General features: G+C 49.9%; 3 protein-coding genes across 3 annotated transcripts in view; 1 reads left to right on the forward strand and 2 right to left on the reverse strand.

Annotated features, from left to right (window-relative positions):
• Positions 1-7,571: 7,571 nt before the first annotated feature.
• LOC142024969 (histone H2B 7-like) lies at positions 7,572-7,937 on the reverse strand. The gene has a single exon (XM_075017362.1). It carries the CDS (start codon positions 7,935-7,937, stop codon positions 7,572-7,574), a length of 366 nt encoding a protein of 121 aa, XP_074873463.1.
• A 2,380-nt stretch (positions 7,938-10,317) lies between these two features.
• On the reverse strand, positions 10,318-20,290 carry LOC142024865 (zinc finger protein RFP-like). The gene is made up of 7 exons (XM_075017156.1): positions 19,855-20,290; positions 18,865-18,960; positions 17,408-17,638; positions 15,470-15,492; positions 14,574-14,689; positions 12,234-12,266; positions 10,318-10,953 (listed from the first exon to the last, which is right to left on the reverse strand). The coding sequence occupies exons 1-7, from the start codon at positions 20,275-20,277 to the stop codon at positions 10,424-10,426; spliced, it is 1,452 nt and encodes a 483-aa protein (XP_074873257.1). The 5' UTR covers positions 20,278-20,290; the 3' UTR covers positions 10,318-10,423.
• Positions 20,291-23,305: 3,015 nt separating this feature from the next.
• LOC142024774 (uncharacterized) overlaps positions 23,306-27,057 on the forward strand; it is a 56,582-nt gene continuing 52,830 nt past the window's right edge. Inside the window, exons 1-2 of the mRNA XM_075016994.1 lie at positions 23,306-23,438; positions 24,061-24,271. The gene's annotated coding sequence lies outside the window, so the exon portion shown is untranslated. The remainder of the gene's footprint in view (positions 23,439-24,060; positions 24,272-27,057) is intronic.

The following is a 27,057-nucleotide window of genomic DNA, read 5'->3' on the forward strand; positions in this document are numbered from 1 at the left end:
CAGGAACAAAATTCTAGCTGTAAATTGCATCTGAAGATGAGGCATGACCAGTTCTGGCTTGCAGGACACATTCAAGCTATTCCACCAGCTGGCTGAAGACTCCAACCAGCAGATGCGCTAAATGAATGGAAAGTAACTTTAGAAAGATCGTCTGATCTTTTGATTTTAAAATATTGAATGCAACAATTTGAGTCTAATTTTTCAAGCCCACTCGAGTAGCCAGCGTATTGGACACCGCAGCTCTGTTCCTTATCAACAGGATGATCCTGCTTTTGACTTTCTAGCCTCTGACTACAACTCCAAGACGCACCTACCTCTTCTTAGTCTGTGTAAAGGCAAACGAACAAAATGTAACACGAGAAGCAAGAGATTTACTCTTTCGACTGAAGCCCGGGGGTGGTTCTGAAAAGAACCGTTTTGTTCTGTTTTTCGCTGCTGCTCGGAGTTATCACTCCATCAGAAAAGTGCCCTGAATAATGTCTTCCAAGATTTCCTTCCTTCGGGTAGCCACCGTTCCCCTGATTTTGCCCCGGCTCCTGCCGACGCTCTTGGCCTTGCCAGCAGCCGGATGGGTTTTCCCACTAGGGGCACTGGGTCCCGGAGCGTCTGTGCCTGTCTTCACTGAGTTCTTACGCCTCTTGGCCGCGGCCGGCTTCTGCTTGGGTTTCAGGGCCCCGCTCCCCCGCTGGAGCCGGAAAGAGCCCGAGGCGCCGCTGCCGCTGACCCGAAGCAGGGCCGCTTTCCTCAGCAAATAGCGGAGCACGCTCTTAATGCGGCTCTTGTTCTTGCGCACGTCGTAGCCTTCGCTCGCCAACATCTTCTTGATGGCAGGGAAAGAGACGCCCCTGCCGGGGGCGCGCGCCGCCGCCCGGAGGATGAGCTGGCTGAGAGCTGGTCTGCGCCCTCCCTGGGCCGCGGGACTCTCCCGAGCGGCGCGGGAGGCTGCAGAAGCCGCCGGAAGACGAAGCGAGCCGGGCATGGCTCTGGGGCTGAACTCCCGCTATCGGCCCCCTAGACCCACACGTGCGGCCGCCGCCCTCGCACTGAGCCAGGCACCACGGGCGCGGACCAGATAGAGAGCGGAGCCGGACGCAGCCGAATCAACGCGCTTGAACTCCTGTCCCCTCCTCCCAGCCTGTGTTTCTTCTGACCCACTCTTGTAGCCCCCTGAAAAAGCCGAGCCCCGATTTGCACCAGCCTTTAGCCCTCCCCGCTCGAGGACGAGGGGTTTCTTTCCCGGCTGGAGTTACCCGGAGTATTAACCGGTTGCTGTCTGTTCTAGATCCCAAAACTGGGCTGCGTCCGCCCGTTTGGCTTCTAGGATCCTAAGAGAATTCGTGTTCGTTGCACAATTGAAACTACATTCCCTACAGCTGCCCCACCTAGATTAGAGCGGGACAGGCTGGCGTAGCGAGGCAGAGGCACAGAACACAGCAATTAACCAATATTTGACCTATATTAATGTAATTAATTTATTAAAGAAACTGAACAAACACATCTGAACTCCCCCCTTGCTTGCACAGACCGTGGAATAAAACTACTCTATTCCTATTGGATAAAACAAAAGGTCTGTCTTTCTATTGGTTTATTTTCTTGTACCGGTGGGGATTACACTTTAGCAATTTTTAAATGATTGTCAAAGCCCTCAGAAAGTCTTTCATTATGTGTTAACTTTTTTTATGGTTGATGTTTTGATAATTTGTGCTTTTGTTTGAATAAAAGAAGGAGGAAGGACTGTTTCTATTCTTTGAGGCTGGTAACATGCTTGTCAGCCTTATGACACAATGATTGGTCACACGATTAGTAACTGAACCATAATCTATTGAATGTGTTCCCAATGGTTAACCCACCCAGGTCTCTACAGTAAACTACTTGGAAGAACATTTTTTTGGGTGGAGTTCGGTGGGGATTTTAATCGCTGGCAGAGTCAGTGGGGCCTGCTTTCACCTGACTCAAGACAGTTCCACCGCAATGGAGGTAATCTAGATTATATACTTCATTAATGAATGTCTCTGATCAAGGTTACTACTCCCTTCTTAATAATCCTCTCCAGTTTCTGTGAGCTGCAGCTACTTAGCTAAATAGCCCTGTCTAAAAACATACATAGATGATATAGTAGATTGGCATGGAGCTAGTTTACAGAAACTAAGCCACTCTGCACTGGACAGGGAAAGATGGAAGGAAACAGAGAGACGCTGGACTCCCATGTTGTGGCTGTTGATGATGATATAAATATCCAAAGCAACGCCTGAATCAGTGACTTTCTCTCTTGCAGCTGTGAGGAAATGTTTTGGGTAGGAGAAAATCCAGTCTGTGATATTACTTCTTGCAAAACTGGAAGGGAAAGGAGGGAGAAAAGGCAACCTATTTTAAACTAGCATTCGGTCCTGTTAATTGGTAATAATATAACAGAAAAACTATCAGAATGACAAAAAATTAAGGGCTAAACTATAAAGAGCATGAACGGCACGTGGATATGCTCAGCGTCAGAATCGTCCCTAAAGGAGTGTGAAAAAACAGCTCTCTTTTCAGACAACTGGTCACTGCATTCAGCTCCACCTATTCGGTTAAATACTTTGTTTAGGTCAACTGTGAACCATGTCAGTCCCAAGCAGAGCCGAAAGAACGAGTTTCTCTCATTGGTTCATTTACAATCTTCATTCTCGTTGGTTCATAGGAGGTGGCATTCAGCTAGCCAATCAAGACGGGGAAAGAATCAAGTCCACAGCTCTAAAGGATAACTCGTAGCAAAGTTGTTATTTGGCCTGCAGCTGTGATTTTTTTGTGGCTGAGAGACATTCACCAGGGGTGAAGTGCCGATGAAAGAAAGCTAAATGCCTTTGTTCTTGGGTGGCGTTGGGAGGAAAAATACTGTTCAATCCAAATATGAGGTAGTGACAGAGAGGTGTAGGATATGGCATTTCCAGGTTATGTTGTTTCATGTTTTGACAGCACAGTATGGCTTGGGAATCGGAGAAAACCCGGCAGAGGAAGGAGAGGATCGCTGTGGTGTTCAAAATAAACTAATGAGAAGATACACTGGCGGGATCTCAGAATGGCTTGTAGGAGCTGGAGGAAACCGTCAGATTGGAATGGTTACTGGGGTCTAGAGTTGGGGGAAAAGAGCTGTATCTTCTGCTCTTTCGGTCTCCAGGGTGTTCTTCACAAATACAAACTCACGATTCGTTTAGGGCGCCTTAAGGACGCTAACAAGGGTAAGAGGCAAACGTTAGGTTCCGGTTATTTAAAGAAGTATCGCAGCAAAGCAGAAACCATTTATATGGTATTTCTGTAGAAGAAAAAAGCAGTCCACTAGCACTTTAAAGACTAATTAAATAATTTATTAGGTGGGCTTTCGTGGGACAGGCCCACTTCTTCAGAGCATAGCCATACCAGAGCAGACTCAATATTTAAGGCATTAGAAAACCAAAAACAGTAATCAAGGAGGACAAATCAGAAGCAGACAAATCTATAGAAGAACAGTTGCACTGCATTCGTTTATCAGGATCTCCGAGGTAACACGTGTGCTTTATTTTTGTGGCTGATCTATCTGGCCTCCGGGTCCTCAGGAGACAACGCATTTAGCCCAGCCCAATCAGCACTTAGCTTTCACTTCACAGGAGACCGATGATGTCGCACATGACCAGTGCCAAAGGCAGTTATTCAAGTTCCTGGGGCTGAAGAGCATTAAAGCAACTTCTAAGTGCACCAGCTCGTGCGCAGGGGACAAGACAACAAATATTTTGTTAACGATACACACAATTCAAAAGGCTACTTGTTTTCCACAGGAAGAACTGATATTTTTTCCATCACCCTTTGATGCTGTTAAGGGGGCACTTGATATTAATCTGTGGTTTATAAGAAATAAAATAATTTCCAATCATTTCAGTATCGGGAATTAGAAAATTGTCATTTTTTCATTAAATATTAATATACAAGCATTTTAAAGTATTTTAAACGAGACCTTGGGTTTGAATATTATAAGCGTGCTTTCCCTGGTGATGTTTCTTTTGAATAGGGCTCAGAGTGAAACTAACAGTACACAATGAACATACCCATGAAACCTTGCAGCTGAAATACATAATAAACACAGAACAACAATATTAAATTAACCCCAATGAGTTGAGAACCTAAATCGTACTGAGGTTCTGTAGGGAAGAGTGACATATCACACCCCAAGCTGCTATTCATGAGTAAATTTACTAAGCAGGTATTAGAGAGGTCGCTGTGTTAGTCTGTAGCTTTGAGAACAAAAAAAAGTCTTGTGGCATCTTATAGACTGACAGATATTTTGGAGCATAAGCTTTGGTGGGGAAAGACCTGTTTCATCAGATGCATGAGGGGGGGGGGGCGGGTTCAGAGGGGTATTTAACGAGTGCGGTCCCAGTAAGAGGGAGGGCTAGAGCTGACAAGGTTTATTCTGCAAGGTGGAGATAGCCCAGTATCAACAGCACTTATCTAAAGAGGAAAAAGAAGACAGATCAGACACAGGGATGTGAGCCATTGTCAGGGTGTAATGCGGAGGTATCAACACCCAAAACAGAGAAACTGTCTTTGTAAGCTTACAAAGCTCTGGCCCTCCCTCTTACTGGGACCCCACTCTTTAAATATCCCTCTGAAACCACACTCCCACTCATGCATCTGATGAAGTGGGTCTTTGCCCATGAAAGCTTATGCTCCAAAATATCTGTTAGTCTATAAGGTGCCACAAGACTTTTTTGTTTACTAAGCAGGTTATTCATTATTCTGAAAGTTACCTACTAAAATACAGCAATGGGTTGAGATGCTGTAAATAAGGTTCATTTCATTTTTGTTAAAGCATTGTAATGCACAATACAAACTTGTGATTCCCCATACAAGTTTTATAAGACGTTACAAAAAATTCACAATCTTGGGTCAAATCATGCACCTTGACTTTACTTTTATACCTGTTTTTCAGTCTTTGTTGAAAGCACACTTCAAATGGTGCAACACAGTTCAGTTTCTCTCGCGTTTCCAGGACTCATTCCTAACAGAAGGTTCTTCGTCCTCAGGTACTTCAGCCCAACAATCAAATCATTTAAAGGCAACGTTTCTATTCCACCTCCTGGAGCAGCTTATACAGCCTCCCCTTGGGAAAATACAGGCTCCCAATAAATAATACTTCACTTACTCAACTTCCTTTTTTCCCCAAACCAGCCTTGTATTGTTAACATGGTTTTCGTTATAACTCTAAATCTGGGCAATTCCTGCACCCTGATTGACCAATAGCTCATTTCCCCGGAGCGAAGGAGAATTCTAAATACACCAATCAGAGAGACGCCTCTCTCTCTCTCCCTCCGACCCCCCAATCAGCCATTGAATATCTTCGTGAGTGATGCGTGCCAGATGCTTCAAAGACATGAACAAAACAAGGGAATGTTCTAGTGACCTACCATCCCTTGCTCCCTAGTCCCAATATCCGCCAGTCAGACTTAGGGACACCTGGAACATGAGGTTGGATCTCTGATCCTCTTGACTGATAAGTCACCTTCCTCATTTAAAAACAATTTCCTCGCCAGGCTTCAATATCATTCACGGAATACCTTCATAAGCCCATTTGTGTCCATTCATTCCCGTTCCTCCTTTGGTCAAAGGCAAGGTGGGGAAAAGTCAACATCCCTTTAGAAAAAGATAACTATATCAAATGCTGGTCCGGGCTGAGTGCAGATCTCTGGTGGGTTTTGAATTATTACTATTCATTTATCTTTCTTCCTTCTTCCCCCCTCCATGAAGCCAGAGGTGCTTCGTTCCTTAATTAGCAGCGCCGGGGAGGGAAACAGCTCAAAACAGCGGGGAGAGGCGAGGAATTCAGTGCTTCGAGCATTAGCCTACGACACTCAGGGTTATGAGCTCAATCCTTGAGGAGCCATTTAGGGATCTGGGGCAAAATAGGTTTAAAAAAAGGGCGGGGGGGGGAGATGGGTGCTTGGTCCTGCCAAGAAGGGCCGGTGACTGGACTCGCTGATCTCCCAAGGTCCCTTCCAGCTCTGTGCAATCCGTATCGCCATATATTATAGGAAGATGCCCTGGTGGGTATGACAGGAGGACTTGTGTCGTCTTAAGCACCTGGGGATCTCGGTGCGGCCGACGGAGGCGGGTGGAGGGGGGAGGTTGATTCGGCTGCGTCCGGCTGCAGGCTATATTAACCGCGGGCAGCTGCTTTCGCCGTCAGTCGGCAGCGTGAGCGGTGGGAGGCGAGGGTGGGGTCCCCGGCAGGCGCCCCCCACTCCCAGCGGCGGTGCTGGCGGCGAGCGAAACAGCGCCCCCTTCCGCGCCCTTATGGATCCGGAGCAACCGGCTGCTCCCACGCCAGCCCCGGCCCGCCAAAGGAAAAAGAGAAAGAAAAGGCCGCCCCGAAGGCAGTGCCCGGCTTTTGCCCAGCTCATCTTGTGGAGCGTGGACTTCTCCAAGAGCTGCGGGGGCTTCTCCCTGGGGGCCATCGAGAAGGAGCTGGCCGCGACAGGGGTCGACGTCCCGCGGAACAAAAGCCGCATCAAAGCGGCGCTGAAGAAGCTGGTCGCCAATAACATCCTCTACAAAGTACCCGGAGCGACGGGGGTTGGCGGCTTTTACAAGTCCTGCAAAGACCCAGCGGTCAGCAAAACGCAGCTCGCTCTGCAGCTGCCTGAGGCCAAGAAGCAGAAGAGGCGGGGAGCGAAAAAGCCGCCCGCCAAGCAGGAGGCTAAAAAGGTCAAAAAGAGAAGCAAAGGCAGGGGGATAAAAAAGGTCCCCGGGGCGAGGAGCAGCGCGGGGGAAGGCAAAGGAGCGACCAGACCTGCAGCTTCCTCTGCTCGTGCAGCCCCCCAGCGGAAATCGTAGCTGCTGTGTTAATGATTCGCCGCCAGGAACCAACAAAACGGCTCTTTTAAGAGCCAACCCAAACTTTCCAGAAGGGCTTTAAACACAGCGGTCGTTGGGGAGCGTGGGGCGGGGAACCAAATGCCGTACTCCTAAGGCGGGCCAACCTCCCTGACGTTGCAATGGGCGCTCTCGGAAAACCAGATCCTAGACGATCCGAAGAAGCGGGTCTGTCCCATGAAAACACCACCTAATTTTAATCTTTAAAGGGCTCCAGAACTGCTGTTTTATTACAATACAGACTAACACGGCGACCTCTGTTAATGAATTTTTCTGAAGCTTGCAAAGAAAACTGATGACTCCGGCCTCTTACGTGGATATGTTTGAATCCCAGCTAGAAAATTATTTTAGAAACAGTTAACCGCAGGGCTGGGGAATATTGCAGAGGAAGCGGTGTTTTCCAAGCAAGCCAGACCTACTAGTTTTATATTCTTCGATGTACCCTTGTTTTGAAAATCAAAACCCATTTTTACCACTTTTCCCTCCCCTTTTCTCTATTGATCAAACCTGAAAAAATAGGGAGGATTAACATTGGTTTTACAATCTCAATTGAGAAACCAAGAGAAATTTTCCTTACTCTACAAAAACGAGCAGCTCACTCTTTTCTAAGAGTAAATTGGTGGCCCTGAAAAGGACCTTTAGGGTCTAACTCTGTGGTAGGTTTCATCGCCTCACAGCCGCGGCACGCAGTTTTACTTAGAGCTTGTGTATTTAGTGACCACCTTCGCGCCTTCCGACGCAGCGTGCTTAGCCAACTCTCCGGGTAGTAGCAACCGCACGGCAGCCTGGATCTCTCGAGAAGTGATACTCGCTCTCTTGTTGTAAAGAGCCAAGCGCGAGGCCTCCACCGCAATACGCTCGAAAAGATCGCTCACGAAGGAGTTCATAATGCTCATGGCCTTAGAAGAAATACCAGTATCGGGATGCACCTGCTTCAACACCTTGTATGCATAAATTGAGTACGACTCTTTCCGACTCTTCTTGCGTTTTTTATCCACTTCTTTCACTCCCTCTTCTAACAACCTTTTCCCACCTTTCTTAGGCACATAAGCAGCCATCCTAACTCGCCTGTTGTCACTACACCGCAACAAAAATAAACTACTAAAAAAAGGGGAGATAGGGAAATCTTTTACTGATAGAGACTGAACAGCGACCAGAATGGAAACCGCGATTCCTTCGCTTCGCTCCACCCTTTTTAAACCCTTAAAGCAGTAGGGGTAGGCATCGCCCAGAGCACTCTTCCTTGCCTGCTACACCCTATCACGCCCGCTCCTGCTGGGTCGCGCTTTAAAAAGCCCAGGCTTGTGTTTTCCTCCAATCAGAGCCGTCGAGTCCATGTCTTCCAATCAGCGCCTGGCTCTCCTCGGGAGCCAATCAGCGCCCACTCTTGCCTATATAATGCTCCGTTTGGGGCATGGAAGATCTAGTTTTTGGGTTTTTTTGCTGGTTTCTGTGAAGGGAGTATTAAGAGTTTGTGTTCTAGAGTATTTTTTTGTATGGCTAGAGCACAGCAGAACTTTTCTAAGACTGTTGTGAGGGGAATTCTACGGAGAAAACGTCTTAAGAGAAAGAATCGCAAAGGGTTTTCTTCTGATGTATTGAAAGAGACGTTTTCCTCTACCCTTGACCGTGGTCACGTTAAAGCACCGCGGGGGAACTCCCAATCTGGAAAGTTTACCGAAACGTTGCTTCCCCACAAGCCTTTCCAGCGTCTGAGCCAGATGATTATGCAGCGCTCCCAGGGTAGTTATCTGCGCTTCCAGGCTCTCGCCTACCTGCCTTTGCAAGAGGCCGCGGAAGTGTACCTGATGCAGCTGTGCGAGGAATGGAAGCTCTGCGCGTTGCATGCTAAGCGAGAGTCTGTCCTCTCCAGCGATGTCCATCTCGTGCGGTGCCTGCGCTGGGGGAGAGTCTGAAAGTGGGCCCGACGGAGCAGCAACTAGAAGAGGAGGGTTTCACACCAGATTAAGGAGGGGGAGGGAGATGCTCAGGATACTTACGGGTTCTGTTGTGCAAGATGTATGTTTCCAAAGGCGGGGTAATGTTGAACGTGGGGTTTGGTTCCGCGAAATGACTTACAGGACACAATTCTTTTTTCTTTAAAACACCCGGGGAAGTGTTGATCTTTCCTCAAAAATATTACCGCAGGGGGCGCGACAAAGACTGACTCATTCTCTCGTTTATCTGTTCTCTCCATAATGCTGAGGATTGGGTGTGAGGGGCCGGAAGAGAGAACTTCGCAAGAGAAACAGGTGTAGCTACAGCTGATGAAAATGCTATTAATTCTGTGTTGTGCACGGGTTTTTGTTAACTTCTCTTTGCTCAAAATAACAAAGGGATGTGCCCCTGTAGGGTTTACCCCCCGCTGGTACTAATGATTTTTTTTTTTTGGGAGGGGGGGAAAGAATCGCAGAGTTGGGATTTCTTTATTTTACTTAAGATGAATTACAGACGAATTGTTGTACCTCGGGAAAAATACACCTCTAGTTCTGAGAATTTTTATTTTATTGTTATTATAAAGTTGAGCATTCTTTAAAACTACATCAGTCCTTCCATATGTCCCCTTAACACCCTATGACAGTGACGTTGCGCCAACACAGCCATTCAAACCCTTTCATCCTACAGAAATAGCTGGGTGTGGGGGTATGGCCGCACCCCTTTCACATGATCAGAACCTGAAATTGCTCTTCCATCAATTGAAACAAGCGAGAAAAACCAATCTAACTGACCTTTCCAGTACTTTATAAAAGGAGGTAAAGCTCCCTGGCCTGATTGGTGGAGGAGACCCAATAAGAAGTGAGGATAATCTTTTGTCCAATAGGAGGAGAGGAGACTTACTGTGGTTGGGGGTGTTTCTCAGCTTCCTTTAGCAATGAGTTAAGAAGACAGTAGAATTAGAAAAACAAACTGGAATGTTAAACCTGTCTTGCACCACAGCCTGGGCCAGTGCAATCCAGAGGGGACAGCTGTAGCGACCTGCTTTTAATTTAGCCATAAACATGAATTCTCAAGGGCTAGATCAGGAAGTAGGCAGACAAAACAAGGCATAGCTGGCCTGCTGACTCCTGTGGTAGTGATCCAGGAACCCTGAACCTCTCTCTTGCTGTTCCTTTAATTTGGGTCATGGGCCCCAATAATTCAGATTCCCTCTTAGTTGGAGCCTTTGAGGGGGCTTCCCCCCTTTCCTAGAGGAGTAGAATGGGGGCTTATATGCACCCCTAGTTGCTGAGCAGACAGACAGGTTCTTTTTCTGAACCTTCTCCTGTTTCCTGTAAGTCAGCCCCAGACTGAGCCAGGATCTTTGCTTTTCTCTTCCCTTCAGGCCTGGCATTGGTTGCAAGTAAAGCAGGGCAAAGCTAGCTGGGCCCAGAGGCTGTCTTTAACCCCTGTCAAAGCGGGTCTTTGCCCACAAAGGCTTATACTCTAAAATATGTTAGTCTATAAGGTGCCACAGGACTTCTTGTTTTGAAGATACAGACTAACTCTCTGGTACTTTAACCTTGGCACTGCCAGGTTCTCTTTTCTCTGTTCCCTCACCAATGGTTTATTTCATGTCTCCGGGGCTCAGGCTGAGTTGGGAGCCTGTGCTCAGCAGCTCAAAGAAAGGGCACATTTTCTCCCCTCCAAAAGAGGCTGGTGGGAAAGTGAAAATGGGGGCCTGTTTGCCAGCATCGTAAAATGCCACCAACCCCCCTTCGTAATCCAGATACAGCCGGATCCTCCTTGGAACGGCGGGCAGGTACAAAGGGGTTTCTGGGCAGGTGAGAGCCGAATGCTGGTTCCAATACTTCTGCACGGCCCAGATCTTCTCGTCTGGGGCAATCCTGGTCTTGCCTTTCCTCCTCACAGGCTCCTGGGCCACTCCTATGACCCAGACTGCCCCTTCCCCAACTTCCACTTCCCAGAAGTGTTTCCCAGAAGTGAAGACCTCAGCAGCCAGCACACAAGGGGCAGGATCAAATCTCCCAGGATGGTCGGGCAGCTCCTGCTGGGCATCTGCCCAGGTCACACCTTTTCCATCTGTGGACACGAGGAGCCAGGGGTTTGCTGTGTCTGGATCCAGAGTCACTTCAGCTGCCCAGAGAGTGGGAGTCAGTGCAAGATGGTGATCCTAGACAAGGGTGTTTCAATTTAACACACACAGGGGCTGTCTCCCCTGCCTTGGGCTCTGCTGCCATCTCGTGGCCACACACAATAATTTGTCTCAGGGGTAGCTGTGCTAGTCTGTATCTACAGAAACAAGCCCTGGGGCCCGTGTTTCCCCTAATTTTTTCCATCCTGGGTGGAATAAATTTTCTTAAGCACACTTAGGCCTGTGCAGATGGGCACCACCAATAAAGATGTGCTGCCTGCTGTAAATGACTGCACTCTGCTGGGTGGCTGTCCAAGGGGTCAGCCTGTTCTGCACTTCCTGCTAGCAGCTTGAATGGTTGCTGCCCGGGTGGATGGAGGGAAAGGCAGGAGCCCTTCCCTGCCTGGAGTGGCTGCAGCTGGGACTTTTCCTTATTCACTTTTGCTACGCCAGTCATGATTTTATAAACCTCTATCAATACCCTCTACCTTAGGAATTTTTCATCTTACTCAAGAGTAGACTGTCATTTTAATCTCTCTTCACCTGGCACCATTTCAAACCACTGATCATTTTTGTTGCCCTTTACTGAACCTTTTCAAATGCCAAGAGCTCTTTCTGAGATGAGGCCACCACGTCTGTATGCACTATTCAAGATGTGGGCATACCATGGATTTATATGGAGGCATGCATCTCATAGAGCTGGAAAGGACCTCATCAGGCCCAGTTCCCTGCCCTCTTGGCAGGACCAACCCCCCCCCTTTTCTTTTTAAATCTATTGGCCTCTAAACGGCCCCCTCAAGGCTTGAGCTCCCAACCCCAGGTTTATCAGTCTAAAGCTCAAAGTACTCAACTATCTCATGGAGCTGGAAGGGACCTTGAGAGGTCTTTGAGTCCAGTCCCCTGCCATCATGATAGGGCCCCCACTACCATCCCTCATCCCTAAATGGCCCTCTTGAAGCTCAAGCTCACAACTCTGGGTTTACAAGCCAGCACTCTAAAGAGCTGCCTCTCCCCCTAGCTAGGGAGGTACGCATCTCATAGGACTGCTTTCTTGATTGACCCCTCCCCGACAGGTGTGGCTGTCCAAACTGCTCTTAAAAAATCTCCAGCGATGGAGATTCCTAGAGGCCCAGGCGGTACAAGGCCTTTTCTCTAGCCCCGACTCCAGAGCAGAATTTGATTTTTGCTACTTCTGTTGTTCCAAACCAAACGTGTTCTCCTCACGTCAGGAGAACAGTCACATCCACCATTCCCATTTCCCCAAGGCCCCTGAGAAACTTACCTCTCTCCGGCTTCGGTTCAGGCGACACACTCACTAAAGGAGAAAGACCACGGAGAGTAGGTCAGGTTTTTTTTTATTAATATCATGGAATTAATGACAGGAGGGGAATGAGGGACTGAACACAAGACACAGTGGCTGCGTCTACACTAGCAGAGTCGTTGGAAGGATTTGTCGAAAGAACGGGGCTCTTTCGAAAGATCCTACGGAGCATCTACATGCAAAAGCGTTCTGTTGAAAGTAAATCGAAAGAATGTGGTTCTCCTTTCGAAACCGCTCGTCCTTTCCTGTTTGAGGACGAACGCCCCCTTTCGAAAGCTCCTGTTGGAAGAGAATGCACGCAGACGCTCCGCAGGGCCCTCCTTTTGAAAGAACAGTCTTTCATTTAGACACCCTTGTCCGTTCTTTCGAAAGAGAGGGGGCTGTGTGGATGCTCGCTTTTGAAAGAGCAGCTCAGTCTCTGAGCCGCTTTCCTCTGCATGGACGTGCTCTTTCAGAAGAAGTTCTTTAGGAAGAGATCTTCTGGAAAAGCTTCTTTTGAAAGCTCTATGGAACGTAGATGTAGCCAGTATGAAAAACCCACGGACAGAGCTTTCTAATTATTCAGAATTTTATATGGACTCGTTTAGAATTGTTTAGACTGCAGCAGAGGGAAGAGAACAGCTCAGTGGTTAGCCCATTGGCTTTGTAAACCCAGCCTCGGCAGTTTAATTTCTAAGGGGGCCTTTCAAGGTTGTGACGCAAGTTAGATTTAAAAAAAAAAACGCTGTCAGGGATGGTGATTGGTGCTGCTGTGAGTGCAGGGGGAGTGGATTCAATGACCTCTCATGGTCTTCTCCAGTTCCATGAGACATGTACGCCTCTGTGTTTTAAGAATGATTATTTTCATTTATTGTGTGACATTGTAACTCGGTTGTTATATCGTATATAATCACGTTGTAGGTTAGAGTTACAGTGCAGGATTATAGAAGCATAAGATTAATAAGTAGTTTGAGGGGGTAATTTTGTGCTTGGTGCCTAACTGTAATACTCAGAGGCACTGAGACCTCATCTGGGGTGAGTGAAGAGTCTGCTCTACAGCCTCAGCTGAGAGCCAATTGGCCTTTAGCTCATGTGGTAGAGTAAAGGGCTTTAGACCCTAAGCTTGCAGGCCCTGTCCCTAGGGCTGGTAACCTGGGTCTGTCAGTGTTACACAAGTAAGACTAGGTCTATACTTACTGGAAGAGTAATATGTTTCCAGCTGGTATGGCAGGGTTTGATTGAGCACACCAAGTGAGATGGCACTAAATTGAGCTACTGGGCGGCTGTCAGCAAGCTGGGAATTCTGCCTTGCAAGGAGTGAGGCAAGTTGATGGGAAAGCTTCTTCCTTCAACCCCCATTGTGGTCTCAGCAGGAAACGCTGGTTTAAGATACAGGGGGTCCAACTTGATGACCTCTCGAGGTCCCTTCCAGTTCCAGGATTCTCTGCCATGACTCCAGCACCACCCTTCTAGCAGCTGGAGTTGGGTACCTTAAATCTATTTTACAGGGCTGGCCTTAGTATGCCAAAGCACAAGACCTACATGCTACGGTGTATAAGATTTTAGCTTAGCCAGACTAGGCCACAGAGTAAAGAATCACAGAATGCGAGGACAGGAAGGGACCTTGAGAGAAATACTGATAAGTAAGGGTATGTTTAGCCAGCAAAGTTATTGTGGAACAGTGGCCGCTATTTTAAAATAACATTGCTAGTGTCTACAGAACACAACTGCTACGTCAAAACAGCGGACACCTTATTTTGGAATAGGCAAACCCCGTAGGATGGATGCAGATGGTCACCGACAAGGAATTAGAAAGGAAGATACAATCAAACGAGAACCTACTGCAGGAGGTGATACAACGGAATTTACAGCCCTTTGGGTGTATCTGCAGAATGAACAAGAAACGAAAAACGAAGCCCCTGGTCTTCGGCGTGAGGGACAGTTGGAATAGGAGAGGTAGACCCCCCAGAGAATGGGGAGATGATCTGGTAGATTGGTGCGGAGCTGGTCTACAGAAACTGAGCCGCTCCGCACCGGAGAGGGAAAGATGGAAGGAAAGAGTGAGGGAGGCATCGGACACCAATGGGTGCTGAGCCCACGGTTATTGATGGTGAAACCCCATTGTATGAGGAATAGTGACTATTCTGAAGTCGGTATTTTGAAATCGGGGCTGCGTCCAATGGGTCTATTTCAGAGTAGGTTCTATTTTATCCTGGTGTTAGTCAAGATGACCCCCACCCAGATCCCTGGAACAAGAAGCCATCGGTGAAATCCGAATTAGACCAGCCCCTTTGTAAACACTCACACCTTCCTCGCTGTTACCTTTTAGCTTCCTCAGCGTCTCCTGGAGAAAAGTGAGATTGTGGGAAAACAACCAGAGCCTCCATTTGGGTTCAGGAGAGGCCGGCGCTGGAGTGGGGAACGGCCCCGTCTCACATCTAGAGAGAGAGACACACACGGGGATGTTACCAGCGGCTGGACCATCTGCCCCTAAGGTCTGGGCTGTTCCGGACTCCGGGGAGAAGGCAGCAGCCCCAGGAGGTCGGGGAGCGGGGATACAGTAAACCCCCGATTTAGAGGACTTTGGGAACAATGGACATTAGCCAGCCCCTCCCTCCATTGTTCCCCAAGTCTGCTTAGTTGGGGCCTGGAAAATTCTAAATCCTGCCTCCCACCTCCCCAAAAAGTCAGGAGACTTACTCGAGTCACCGGAGCTGCTGCTGCTGCTCAACCCTCGGCCGTGGCCCGGCCCGTCGCCACCGGAGCAGCCACGTGCTCCTCCCACCAGGGGTGGGCAGATGCCACTTGGCTGTGCACCCCGCCACTGGTTGGAGGTGTGTGGTAGCTCCTCCGGTGGCGCGACGAACCAGCCGCTCCAGCCACGGCGGTCCAGCAGCGCCGGCTGGGCGTTGGCGGGGCTGCTCCAGCGGCTTCTCCAGCTGGTGAGTCACTGGTATTTTGAGGGGGGGGAGGGAGCTGGGGGAGCCTGGCAGGGTGGGGGGGCAGTGAACCCTCTTATTTAAAGGACTTTCAGGTTTAATGGATGCCCCTTCCCCCATTAGTCCATTAAATTGAGGGTTTACTGTAAATTCGGAGCTGTGGAATGCGATTCTCCCACACTGTCCCGTCTGGAGACAAGGAGGTGGATCCTTCACCCCTTGCCTGACCCCCTCCTCGGCATCAAAAAGCACAAGGGAGAGAGAGAAACAACCACCTACCTGCTCAACATGCTTCTGACACCCTAGAAGGGAGAGAGAAATGAGAGCTCAGTGCCCAGGCAATGGTCCTTCTAATCTCTTCCATCCACGCCCCGACTTTTTTTGTCCCGTCCAGGTGCAGAATAAATTTTTGTGTGCACCGAGGCCTGCGCTGGTGTGCACCACGAGTGGAAACACAAAGCCTAGCTGGGGGGCTCTCTGAAAATCAGCTGGGCAGCACCTACGTCTCTCCTGAGTGGTGGCCTAAATGCCCAGCTGAGAGGAACCCTGGTCCCAGGCCCAGTTCCCTGCCTTTTGGAGCCGTATTCTCAGAAGGCAGCACTCCCAGAAGGACTTAATCTCCCAGGTATCGGAGAGGCGGCCGTGTGAGTTTGTATCTTCAAAAACTACAAGACATCCTGTGGCACCTTATAGACTCAATATGTGTTAGACTAAAATATCTGTTAGTCTATAAGGTGCCACAGGACGTCTTGTTGTTTTTAATCTCTCAGGGCACCTAGTCAGGATTGATCTTCTGGGGCAAACCTAGTGGGGACACACAATATTGAACCATCAGGGCTCGACGGTTGACCCTGGTACGCCTCGTTCTCGAGAGGAGTAAGATGACCTCCCTCAGTGAGGATGACCAGGTAAGTCGATCGTCAATACATCGATTCCAGCTACACAGTTGTCGTAGCTGAATTTCCTTATTGACAATCAACTTTAAGGGCTGGTGTAGACCTGGTCTTGGTTCCCATCAGCAGCTCTCTGGCGCAGACCAGGATTTGAGCTTTGGGGCAATTTTCTCCCACTCAGTTCAGGACAAAGGGAGATTTTGCTGCCTCCAAAGAACCGAATCATTTCCCTCTGGGCTCCGCAGGTGCAGAGCTCTGTTGGGATCAGGGAGCAGAGGTGGGGAAAATACCCCAAAAGTTACTTGAGTAAAAGGGCAGCTGCTTTCACTTCTGGATACTTGAATACAATAAAGATGGTTTAAAACAAACAATAGGAGATATTTTTTTAACACAACACACAGTTAACCTGTGGAACTCCTTGCTGGAGGATGTTGTGAAGACCAAGACTAGAGTAGAGTTTAAAAAAGAACTAGATAAGTTCACGGGGGATAGGTCCATCAATGGCTGTTAGCCAGGATGGTCCTGGAGGGTGACCCTAGCCTCTGTTTGCAAGAGGCTGGAAATGGGTGACAGGGAATTGATCACTGAATGATGCCCTGTTCTGTTCATTCCCTCTGGGGCACCTGGCAGCGGCCACTGTCAGAAGACAGGATACTGGGCTAGATGGACCGATGGTCTGACCCAGTCTGGCTGTTCTTATGCGACGTATGTGTGCTTTTACTCAAGGGTTACGTCTACTATACAGCCATCTGCATGCTGACAGAAGTCACTGTCGAAGGAGATCTTCCGACAAAACTGTCTACAGATTGCGTCCACACCCAAAAGCAGATTGTAAAAGCGATCTGCTCTGTCGACAGAGAGGCGCCGGACTGCCTAGCCGGTCTCTCGACAGAACGGCCGACCGGAAGCCCAGCCGACAGGGATGCCCGGTGACCCAGAAGCCCTGTCCGTTGACAGGGGGCCCCCCGGAGCGTCCACATGGCTTTTTTGTCAGCAGATTCTGGGGAGAAGGGTGTTCTCCTCGTGGGAGAGAGGCAGACGGCTGTTGCAAAACGTGCCGAGTTCTGCTGGCAGAACACACTTTTAGTGTGGCTGCTCCATGGCTGTTGTCAAGAAAACCCTCTAGGGTAGACGTAACCAAGTAGTTTTCCAGAGGGACACCGGTGACTTGTACTTAAGTACATCCCCCTCCCCGCCACTGAAGCAACTCTACTTTTACTCAAGTCCCTTGGGGGTACTTTTTCCACCTTTGTCAGTGACTCCTGTGACTTTGTGACAAGGGCTTTGGGAGCCGGGACATGGGGCATCTCTCGCCCACTCTCACCTGCATGAATTCATAGTCTGGCTGCTCACATGTGTCCTCCATCTCCCGGATCAGGGCATTGAGACGGGACACCTCCTCGGTGAGGTGGAGAACGTTTTCCTCCTTTCTGGCTGTGACCGCCTGCCCCAGCCCGTCCAGCCAGGCCAGCAGGAGGCGTTCTTGTTCTCGCAGAAATGCGTGTAGTTTCTCAAACTGAGCCTCGATCTTCTCCTTCTCGATTTCCATTTGTCTCTGTGAGAGACAGGGAAAGGTCAAGGAGATAGCGAGACTCACCCCTGTCTGGTCTGTTCTTCGGGGTCATTTGGAAAGAATTAAAAGTGGACCTCTGAAAATGGAGCCATCAGAAAGAGCAAGTTAGGGTTGAGTGACCGGGATTTTAATATTTAAGGAAACCCTTCAACCTCCTTCTCCAGTTTCTGGATCAATCTCAGTTCCAGATCAATCTGGATCAATCACCAGATCAATCAAGAGACGACCCTTGCTTCACCAAGCAGAAATACCACACGTCCCCCCGGCTTGGCTTCAGCGCTGCGTCACAGGTTACTGATGAAGGTGTCTTCACACAACACACAGTCTTTAGTGTGTTCATCCCTCTGGTAGGTGTAGAACGCAGGAGTCCTGACTCCCAGCTCCTGTGATGTAACTTCAGGACACGGTTCCCATGCTCAGCTGAATATGAACCCTGGCACCCTGTATCCCCTGCTGTAACCACTCCATTCCCAGCATTAGGAATGGATCCCGGGAGTTCTGACTCCCAGACAGCCCCCCCACTCTAACCACTAGACTCCACTCCTCTCCCAGAGATGGGACTAGAACCCAGGTGTCCTGGCTTCTCGCCCCCGGAAACCACTCCTGTCCCAGAACTGGGAAGCTCTATTATCCCCAGGCGACAGATGGGTAAAGCGAGGCACGTAGCAAGTCAATCAGGGAGGCTGGCCTCGAGGCAGTCCATAAACCCAGCTCTCCGCTGTCCCAGGCTTAACACCCTGACCACCAAATCGTCCTTCGTCTGGTCACGTGGGAACTTCCCAGTGTGAATTGGCTTCCACATGGGCGGGCAGCTTGTGGCTCTCGGGCTGCATGCGGCTCTTCCACCAACGCCATGAGGCTCCTGCTCAGGGCTGTGCTCCCGGCCTGCTCACCACTGCTCTGCCCCCGGCCCCCCAGTGCCTGCCGGGAGAAGCGCACGATGGGCCTGCTCTGGTGAGTCCCACACATTGGGTTAGAGCAGGGGCGGGGAGGAGTGCCCGGTTCTGGAGGAGGGGAGGGGGATTGGTTTAGAGCCACGGGCTGGCAATGAGCCATGTATATAATATAATATAATATAATTATAATATGAGAGCGAGATAAAACTAAATATCTAACTCGTGGCTTTTTGCACTCTAGCCACAGCTCTTTGGCCCTTCTTCTCTAACTGGGTGGCCTCCCTCCTGCTCCCGGGTGCCAGCGGCTGTTACCAGCAGTTCCTGGCTTTGCTCGGCCTCGCTGGTGATAAGAGCTCGAACCTCTTCTCTCCTCTTCCCGAAATCCGCCAGCCGCCTCCAGACTTGCTCCTGCAAGAAACGGACCTCAGACTTTGGTGGGGCTCTTCCCCAGCCCCCTGCCTGGATCCTGGGCAGGATCTGGCAGGCCTGACACCAAGGGGAGGAGGGGGCAGAGAGAGCAGTTGCCCCAGGGCCCAGAGTTTCAAAGGGGTCCATAGTGCTGGCCGCTGCTACTTTGGTGCAAAGGGCTGATTGCCCTAGGCTCCGCCCATTCCACCACTGGCCCGCCCATTCCACCCTTGCCTCCGCCTCTTCTGGGGGCGTGGAGACAGGCCCCGCCCTCCCACTTGCCCCGGGTTCCAGTTAGTGACACTTATTGAGGTCTATTATTCCCAAGCAACAGAAGGGTAAACTGAGGCACAGAGCTGCGCCTACCCCTGGTGGAGCACTGGTTTATTGGACCAACGTCTATTGGCAAAACAAAACAAGCAGTCCTGTAGCACCTTCAAGACTAACAACGTTTATGTATTTGGCAGTGAGCTTTCCTGGGTAGGACTCACCTTTTAGGATTCTGGAGCTGAAATCTATCGACACGTCAGACCAGCTTTTGAGCATTCAGAGAAGAGGCTCTGTGTGAGCCTGGCAGCTTGTCTTTCTTGCCCACTGAAAGCGGTCCAATAGAAGGTGTGATTCCCTCCCAGCTCCAGTGTTCCCTGAGCCCATGGCCCAGCCATCCAGGGGGAAGTCGAGTGCCACCCAGCTGATTAGCAGAGCACCCACAGGTGGCAGCGTGTGTTTCTATTGGTGGTGTACATCACACGCACGCCTTGTGCACATAACAAAATTTATTCTGCACGTGCGTGCAGAAAGAATTAGAGGGAACACGGCCTCGCTCCCTCTGCCATACCCTGCGACCAACATGGCTATCGCACCCCTCAGACAGCCAGAGTGAATCCCTCTCACCTTATACTCCTGCACAGCCTCCTTGAAGGGAACCACCGGGTGAGCTCGGTGCTCCCTGCCTCGGTCGCACACCACGCAGATGGGGGTCTGATCCTGCTCGCAGTAGAGTTTCAGCGGCTCCTCGTGTTTCTCGCACACTCCCTGCTCTTCTGGCTTGTCCCGTTCTTGCTTGTTCCTCAGCTCCCTGACGATTAGTTCAACAAGAGCCCCCAGCTGCTTGTTTGCTCGGAAGGTCGCCTGGGGAAAGCTCTCCAGGCAGCAGGGGCAGGAGAAGACTGTATCAGTTCCCTTCCACCACTGGCTGATGCAGACCTGGCAGAAACTGTGCCCGCACTCTAAAGCCACCGGCTCGTTAAAATAATCCAGGCAGATGGGACAAGAAGCTACATCCTCAAAAACTGTTCCTGGCTTGGCAGTGGCCATGTCTCCTTCTGAGTGCCAGTGTGAATCTGTTTCATTTCCTTATTCCCAGAACAGGACTGTATGTTTGCTAACAACAGGGCGTTTCCTGCCCATGACATATTGCTGAATTATTTTTTGTACGGGTTTCCCCCATCAAAACAGCTTTCTCAGCATTTCTGGTTTCCCTTCATTGCTCTCCGAGAAAGGTTAAGTCCTGTGACATCTGCCTTCCTGGCTCACAGCGGCCCTAAAAAGCTGTTCTTTTTCAGGGTTAGAAGATCCAGGAAGAAGAGGCAACTCAACTTTTCACTCCATTCAATAACTGGAGGGAAAGCCCCTAGCACAGGTCAGTGAGGCAGAGAGCTAAAGTTTGACCTTTTGGCATCTCCGAATGGGCAGAGGGCCGGTGGCCCTTTTTAAAGTCACTTAAAAAAAATTGGAGATATGTGCTTCCTTGTGGCAGGAGCAAACACCATCCCTCACATCCATTTGCCCCAGTCCCTAAGTAGCCTCACACCCCTGGGTTTAGCAGGCTGATACTCAAACCACTGAGTTATCCCTCCTGCAACTAACAGGCCTTCTTACAACAGCTCCCTTCATGAATCAATAAAGGTGCCAAGAGGTGATAGTTGGTAGCATGAGTTGGTGGTTTGTTAATTCACAGGCTCCCAGCCTCATGGAGGTGGAGGGGCAGGGCTGAGCTTCCTCCTCGTGTGCCGATGAAAATTGGCTCGCCTGCTGCTCTTGGCCCCTGTGCCAGGTGGGGTTGCTGACCCTTGGCCTAGAGGCAGCCAGGGGTTGAAATGGAGCTGCTAACCCCAGAGAACAGTGTCTTTGCTTCTGTTTTCCTAGACTCCTGAGCTGTGTCCACTCGAGAGTTTTGCTGACAAAATGGGGCTTTTGTAGACAAAACTCGCGGCGCGTCTCCACTCACAAAGTGTTTTGTCAACAGAAACTGATGACAAAATGCCGTGTAGACGCTGGGGGGGGCTTTCGTTGGCAGGGCAGGTCAGAATAAAACATAAACGCCTCCACTTGGGAGCGAAGCCTGAGCACCAAGTCATGTTTTCCTATGCACTGGGACACCCCTTTTGCAGAAGGTCCCCGCAGGTTGAACCTCTCTTGTCTGGCAGCCTCAGGAACTGACCGGTGCCAAATGAGAGAATTCGCCAAACCACAGGAGGTCAATATTGCCACTGCAAATTACCTCCTGCAGCCATAACCCCCTTGCATGGCCACCAGATTGCTCCAGGGCTGCCCTATACCCCATTCTATAGCCCGCACCCCAAACCTGTTCCCCAGCCCCTCCCACATCCTACACTCCCACCCCAGCTTCCTGTCCTGAGCCCCCTCCCGCACCCCAAACCACTCGCCCTCTGTGCAGAGCCCCGCTCCTGCACTCCAACGCCCCCCAGCCCCATCTTACAGCCTGCACCTGAATCAGATCCCTCACCTCGCTCCCATACCATAACACTCTGACCCAGCCTGTAGCCCCTCCCCTATCCTGAACCCACCTTTTGGGCCCCCATCCCGATTATAGGGTGAAAGTGGACAACCCTAATCCCAAAGTCATGGGGAAGCCCTGATCCATCTCCCTGCCCTGCTGGTCTGCAAATGGATCAGTGTGTGTATATATGTGTGTTTGTTTTCTGGAGGATTAGCACTCGTGTGTGTGTGTGTGTTTTTCTTGGGGATCAGCAGGCCCTACTGAGAAAACACTTCCCCACTTCTGTAGCCACCACAATTGGCCTTCTGCAGCCATAACCCCTTTGAACTGCAAGATGCGATGCCAACCCAGAAATGTGAAACGTCCCACTGTTTGCACGCAAAAATCCTTCCTGCACTATTAAAAAACAAAGTGCTACATAGTCTATTAATATAATAAAGAAGGAAGAAAGGTTGATTTTATCGTTTGGGTTTATTTAGAATTTTAACAAATCAGTTTGTTCAGCATATTTCTGCAAAAATAAATAAAATAAGAGCCCTTTAAGCCAGAATTTGTACATTTCATGGAGCATTCATTGCAGACGGCCTGTGGCATCTTATAGACTAACAGCTGTTTTGGATAGTAACAGAGAGGAAGCCGTACTAGTCTATACACTATCAAAACAAAAAGCAGTCAAGTAGCACTTTAAAGACTAGCAAAATAGTTCATTGGGTGAGCTTTCGTGGGACAGACCCACTTCTTCAGCATGAGTCAGGCATCTGACGGGGCAGATCTTTGCCCACGAAAGTTGATGCTCCAAAATATCTGATAGTTTGTAAGGTGCAACAGGACTTCTCACAGAATCCCAGGGCTGGAAGGGACCTCAGGAGGTCATCTAGTCCAGCCCCCTGCTTCAAGCAGGATCAGCCCCCACTAAGTCACCTAGCCAGGCCTTTGTTCAGCCAGGACTTAAAAACCTTGAGGGATGGAGAATCCACCACTTCTCTAGGCAACACATTTCAGTGCTTCATCACCTGCCTGGGGAAGTATTTTTTCCTAATATCTAACCCACACCTCCCCCTCTGTAACTTCAGACCATTACTCCTAGTTCTGCCATATGACACCACTAAGAACAGCTTCTCACCCTCCTCTTGAGAGCTCCCCTCCAGCAGTTTGCAGGCTGCTATTAAATCACCCCTAAACCTTCTCTTCTGTAAACTAAACTTCTCGTTGCTCTGCAGCTCACGCTCAGTGAAATATTCAATGTCTTGATTAAAGGCCTCTTATTTTCTTATTTTATTTATTTGTGCAGAAATAGGCTGAATAAATCGATCTGTTAAAATCTTAAATAAACCCTAATTAACCCTTTCCCCTTCCTTATTACATTAATAGACCGTCCTGCGCTTTCGTTTTGAATGGACAGGAGTCCCTACTGCAGGAGGGATTTTTGCAAGCGAACAGGGGGCGGAAACTCCCTCACTGGTCGCAATCAGTTCGCCCCCAGGCGGCCCTGCCTCTCCCCTCCGCCCCAGCCGGGCGCTTCCTGCAGGGAGTGGGAGGCTGACTCGATCCGGCCCCTCTGCTTCGCTTCCGAGGTCAGCGGGCTCCGCCTTCCCCGCGGGAAGAGCCCGGGCTGAGAGCGGCGGACCTGAGGGAAAACTGCGTTTTAAAGCGCCCAGCTGGGCTGGAGCGAGGTTCTGCCGGCTGGAGGCAGCTCCGGCTCTGGCCGCCCCCGCGGCTGAGCTGGAGCCGGCAGGTGATGGGGGCAGCGGGGGAAAGGGCTGGAGAGTCACTTCTGCGGGGGGTGGAGCGCTGCCGGTTTAGTGCGAGCAACTGGCAAAGATTTTACAAGCGCTGGTGCTTCCCCCCCGCACCCCAAACAATTCCTTCCATAGGATAAATTGTCTCAGAGGGGCAGCCCTGTTACTCTGTAGCTTCATACAAACAAAGCCCAGACCCAAGCAGTCCTATACGTATATATCTCGTAGAGCTGGAAGGGACCTCGAGAGGTCATCCAGTCCAGTCTCCTGCCGTCTCCGCAGAACCGAGCACCATCCCTGGCAGTATTTATTTATTTTTTCTAATCTATTTGCCCAAAACCCTTAACTAGCCTCCTCGAGGACTGAGTTCAGAAGGCTGGGTTTACAAGGCCAATGCTCAAACCACTGAGCCTGCTCAAGACAAAGAAATGGATTGATTAGGGTATGAGCATTCCCAGGTACCCTGGATTCTTATTCTCGGCTCCAAATGTGATGAAGTGGGTTTTTACAGCCACTGGTTTGTCTGTTTTTTTCCAATCCTTTTTGTATGGCAAAAGAGAAGTCCTGCAGCACTTTAAAGACACGCTAAACAATTTATTTATAATTCACTTAATACAGGGTTCCCCAAACTGGGGGACTGTGCCCCCCGAGGGGACGTGAAGAAATTCCAGGGGGTTGTGAAGCGGCATAGCTGCCCCAGCCGAAGAAAAAGCCGGCCTTTGCTTCCAGCTCTCAGCCCCTGCCATTGTATGTGGGTGACCCAGGACAGTGGCTATAAAAAGCAGGCAGCCAGAAAAGACCCAGGTGGAGTTAACTGCCTCCTGCAAAGGTGAGTGTGTGTGGGGTGGGTTGGGGAGGGGAGGGAGAGGAGGGTGGGGTCAGATGCGGGTTCGGGGGTGCCTGGGTCAGGGGAGGGGGATGGGGTAAAGTGGGTGGCTGGTGGTGCCTGGCTTTGGGGAAGAGGAAGGGCTCAGGCGGGGGGGCTTGTGGGGCTTGGATGGCCAGGTTGGGTGGCTGGCCCTGGCATTGCAGGGCTGAGTTGATGGGTAGGCGCCTGGCCCCGGCAGTGGCGGGCTCGGGCGGCAGGTGGGCGGGCGCCTGGCCCCAGCAGTGCAGGGCTCGGGCGGCTGGTGGGCGTGAGGGTCATTCAAAAATCAAAAGTGGGGGTGTGATGCCGAAAAGTTTGGGAACCATGGACCTAATAAATCATTTTGTGAGTCTTTAAAGTGCTACAGGACTGCTTTTTCATTTTGTGAAGATTCAGACTAACAGGGCTGCCTCTCTGGCTGCGTCTACACTTGCATTCCTCTTTCGAAAGGGGAATGCAAATGAGGGAAAGTGAAAATGCAAACGAGGAGCTGATTTACATATCTCGTGTTTTATTTGCATAATCTCTTTTCGGAAGAGACTCTTTCAAAATTAAAAAAAAAGCACTGTAGATGGGGCTCTTTCGAAAATAAACCCCGTGTTCGAAAGAACCCTCCTTCCCAATTTTTTATGAATATGGGCTGCAGGGAGCAGGTTCGTACAGAGCGGCGTGATGTCTGACCCCTGCTGTGTGAGAAGCTGCTAACAGTAGTGATTTGCTGGGTCTGAGAGCAGGATTTTTACAATCCTCTATGAGTCGCTGCTACTGTGGCGAATTCCTACAGGGACCAGTTCCAGGCACAGCAGGTGGGGAATCTCTTTCCTACCAGGGGCCAGCAACCCACAGGAAAAATCACTTGTGTGCCATATACAGGCAGTGTAAAGGTTCAAGCCAAAAATGAGGGGTTCTGGATGCAGGAAGGAACTGCAAGCAAGGGCAGAGGATTGGGATGGAAGCTCTGGGGTGGGACCTGGGATGTGAGGCAGGAGGTTGTGGTGGGGGTGTGGGGTTTGGGTGGCAGTTAGGGAGCTGGGGTGTGGGGGGCAGGCTGTGGGTGGAGGGAGGGGGGCTTGTGGCTGGGGCAGGAAAGTGGGGTGCAGGAGGGGTGTGGAGCACTTATCTTGTAGCCACAGCCACAAGCCCATTGGGTGAGCATGATTGCCTGCTGCTCTGGCCTTCGGTCACCTCCCTCCCCTGTTATATAAACCCTGGATTCTACGTGTCTGCTCTGATCATCAGAAGAAGTTGGTCTTATCTACAAAAGCTGATAACCTCATAAATCTGAGAAAGCAGAGAAAAGGTTTAATACAGCCGTCAGCAACCAAAATAGCAAGAAGAGCCGTTGTTTCCAATTGGGTAAAAAACTCAGTAATTCAAGAGCCGCAATGCGCATGAATACAAGATAGTCCTTAATAAATAACGTCCAGCCGTACTTTTTCTAACTCTTAGTTTAAGAACAGTGTCCACACAATGATTTGTAATGCGAGAAGTGTTTACTGCAGGACACCAGATGAAGAAGGAAGTGATTAAATCCATAGCTTCTGGGGAAGACTGCATGGATCTCAAGTAAAGCCCAGCCCAGCAGGGAATCTACCCACAACAGAGAAAAACCACACAAGTAAAGCACAGGAGATGTTTCAGTTTGAGCTCAAACTTCCTTAGACACCAGACAAGCCACATGGGAGAAAAGCCTCATGCCTGCCTCAAGGGCGGGGAAAAGTTTAGTGAGAAATCACAACTTCCTGTCCCTCAGAGAACCCACATGGAAGAGACATCCTATAAATGCCTTTACTGTGAAAAATCTTTTTGCCAGGGCTCACTGCTTCTTTCCCATAACCAAATCCACAAAGGAGAGAAACCCTATACATGCCGGGACTGTGGGATGAGATTCAAGTGGAGGTCAAACCTAATTGTACACCAGAGAATCCACACAGGAGAGAAGCCGTATAAATGCCCCGAGTGCGGGAAAAGGTTCTGTCAAAGCTCCCACTTTCGTGCTCATCAGCGAACTCACACAGGAGAGAAGCCCTATCAGTGCCTGGAGTGTGGGAAAAGCTTTTCTGAGAACTCCTACCTGCTTACCCATCAGAGAACTCACACGGGAGAGAAGCCCTACCAATGTCTTGACTGCGGGAAAAAATTCCAGAAAAGTGCAAATCTGCTTGTACACCAGCGAATTCACACCGGAGAAAGGCCCTACCATTGCCTGGACTGCGGGAAAAAATTCAACTGCAGCTCCAACCTGACTAGACACCAGAGAGTCCACATGAGAGACCAACTGTACAAATGCCTCCATGGTGCAGCAATACAACTTAATACACTGCAGAGAACTCACACCGGAGAGACGCCTTATAAATGCCTTGAGCAAGGGAGAAATATTAGTGCGAAAGAACAGCTTGCTGCCCAGCAGGGAGCCCAGACTAGAGAGATGCCCTATAAATGCCTTTGCTGTGGGAAAAGTTTTGGTTCTAGCTCAGATCTGGTTTTGCACCACAGAATCCACATGGGGGAGAAATCATACAACTGCCCGGACTGTGGGAAGAGTTTCAGTCAGAGGTCCAACTTAATTCGACACCAGAAGATTCATACAGGAGAGACCCCGTTTAAGTGCCCTGAGTGTGGAAAGGAATTCAGTGACAAGTCACGCCTTAGAGAACATCAGAAAATCCACCTACGGGAGAAGCCCTATAACTGCCTTGATTGTGGGAAAAGCTTTTGTGGCAACTCCCGCTTTCTTGCCCATCAGA

The sequence above is a fragment of the Carettochelys insculpta genome, chromosome 22 (assembly GCF_033958435.1).
Source record: "Carettochelys insculpta isolate YL-2023 chromosome 22, ASM3395843v1, whole genome shotgun sequence".
Lineage (NCBI taxonomy): Eukaryota > Metazoa > Chordata > Testudines > Carettochelyidae > Carettochelys > Carettochelys insculpta.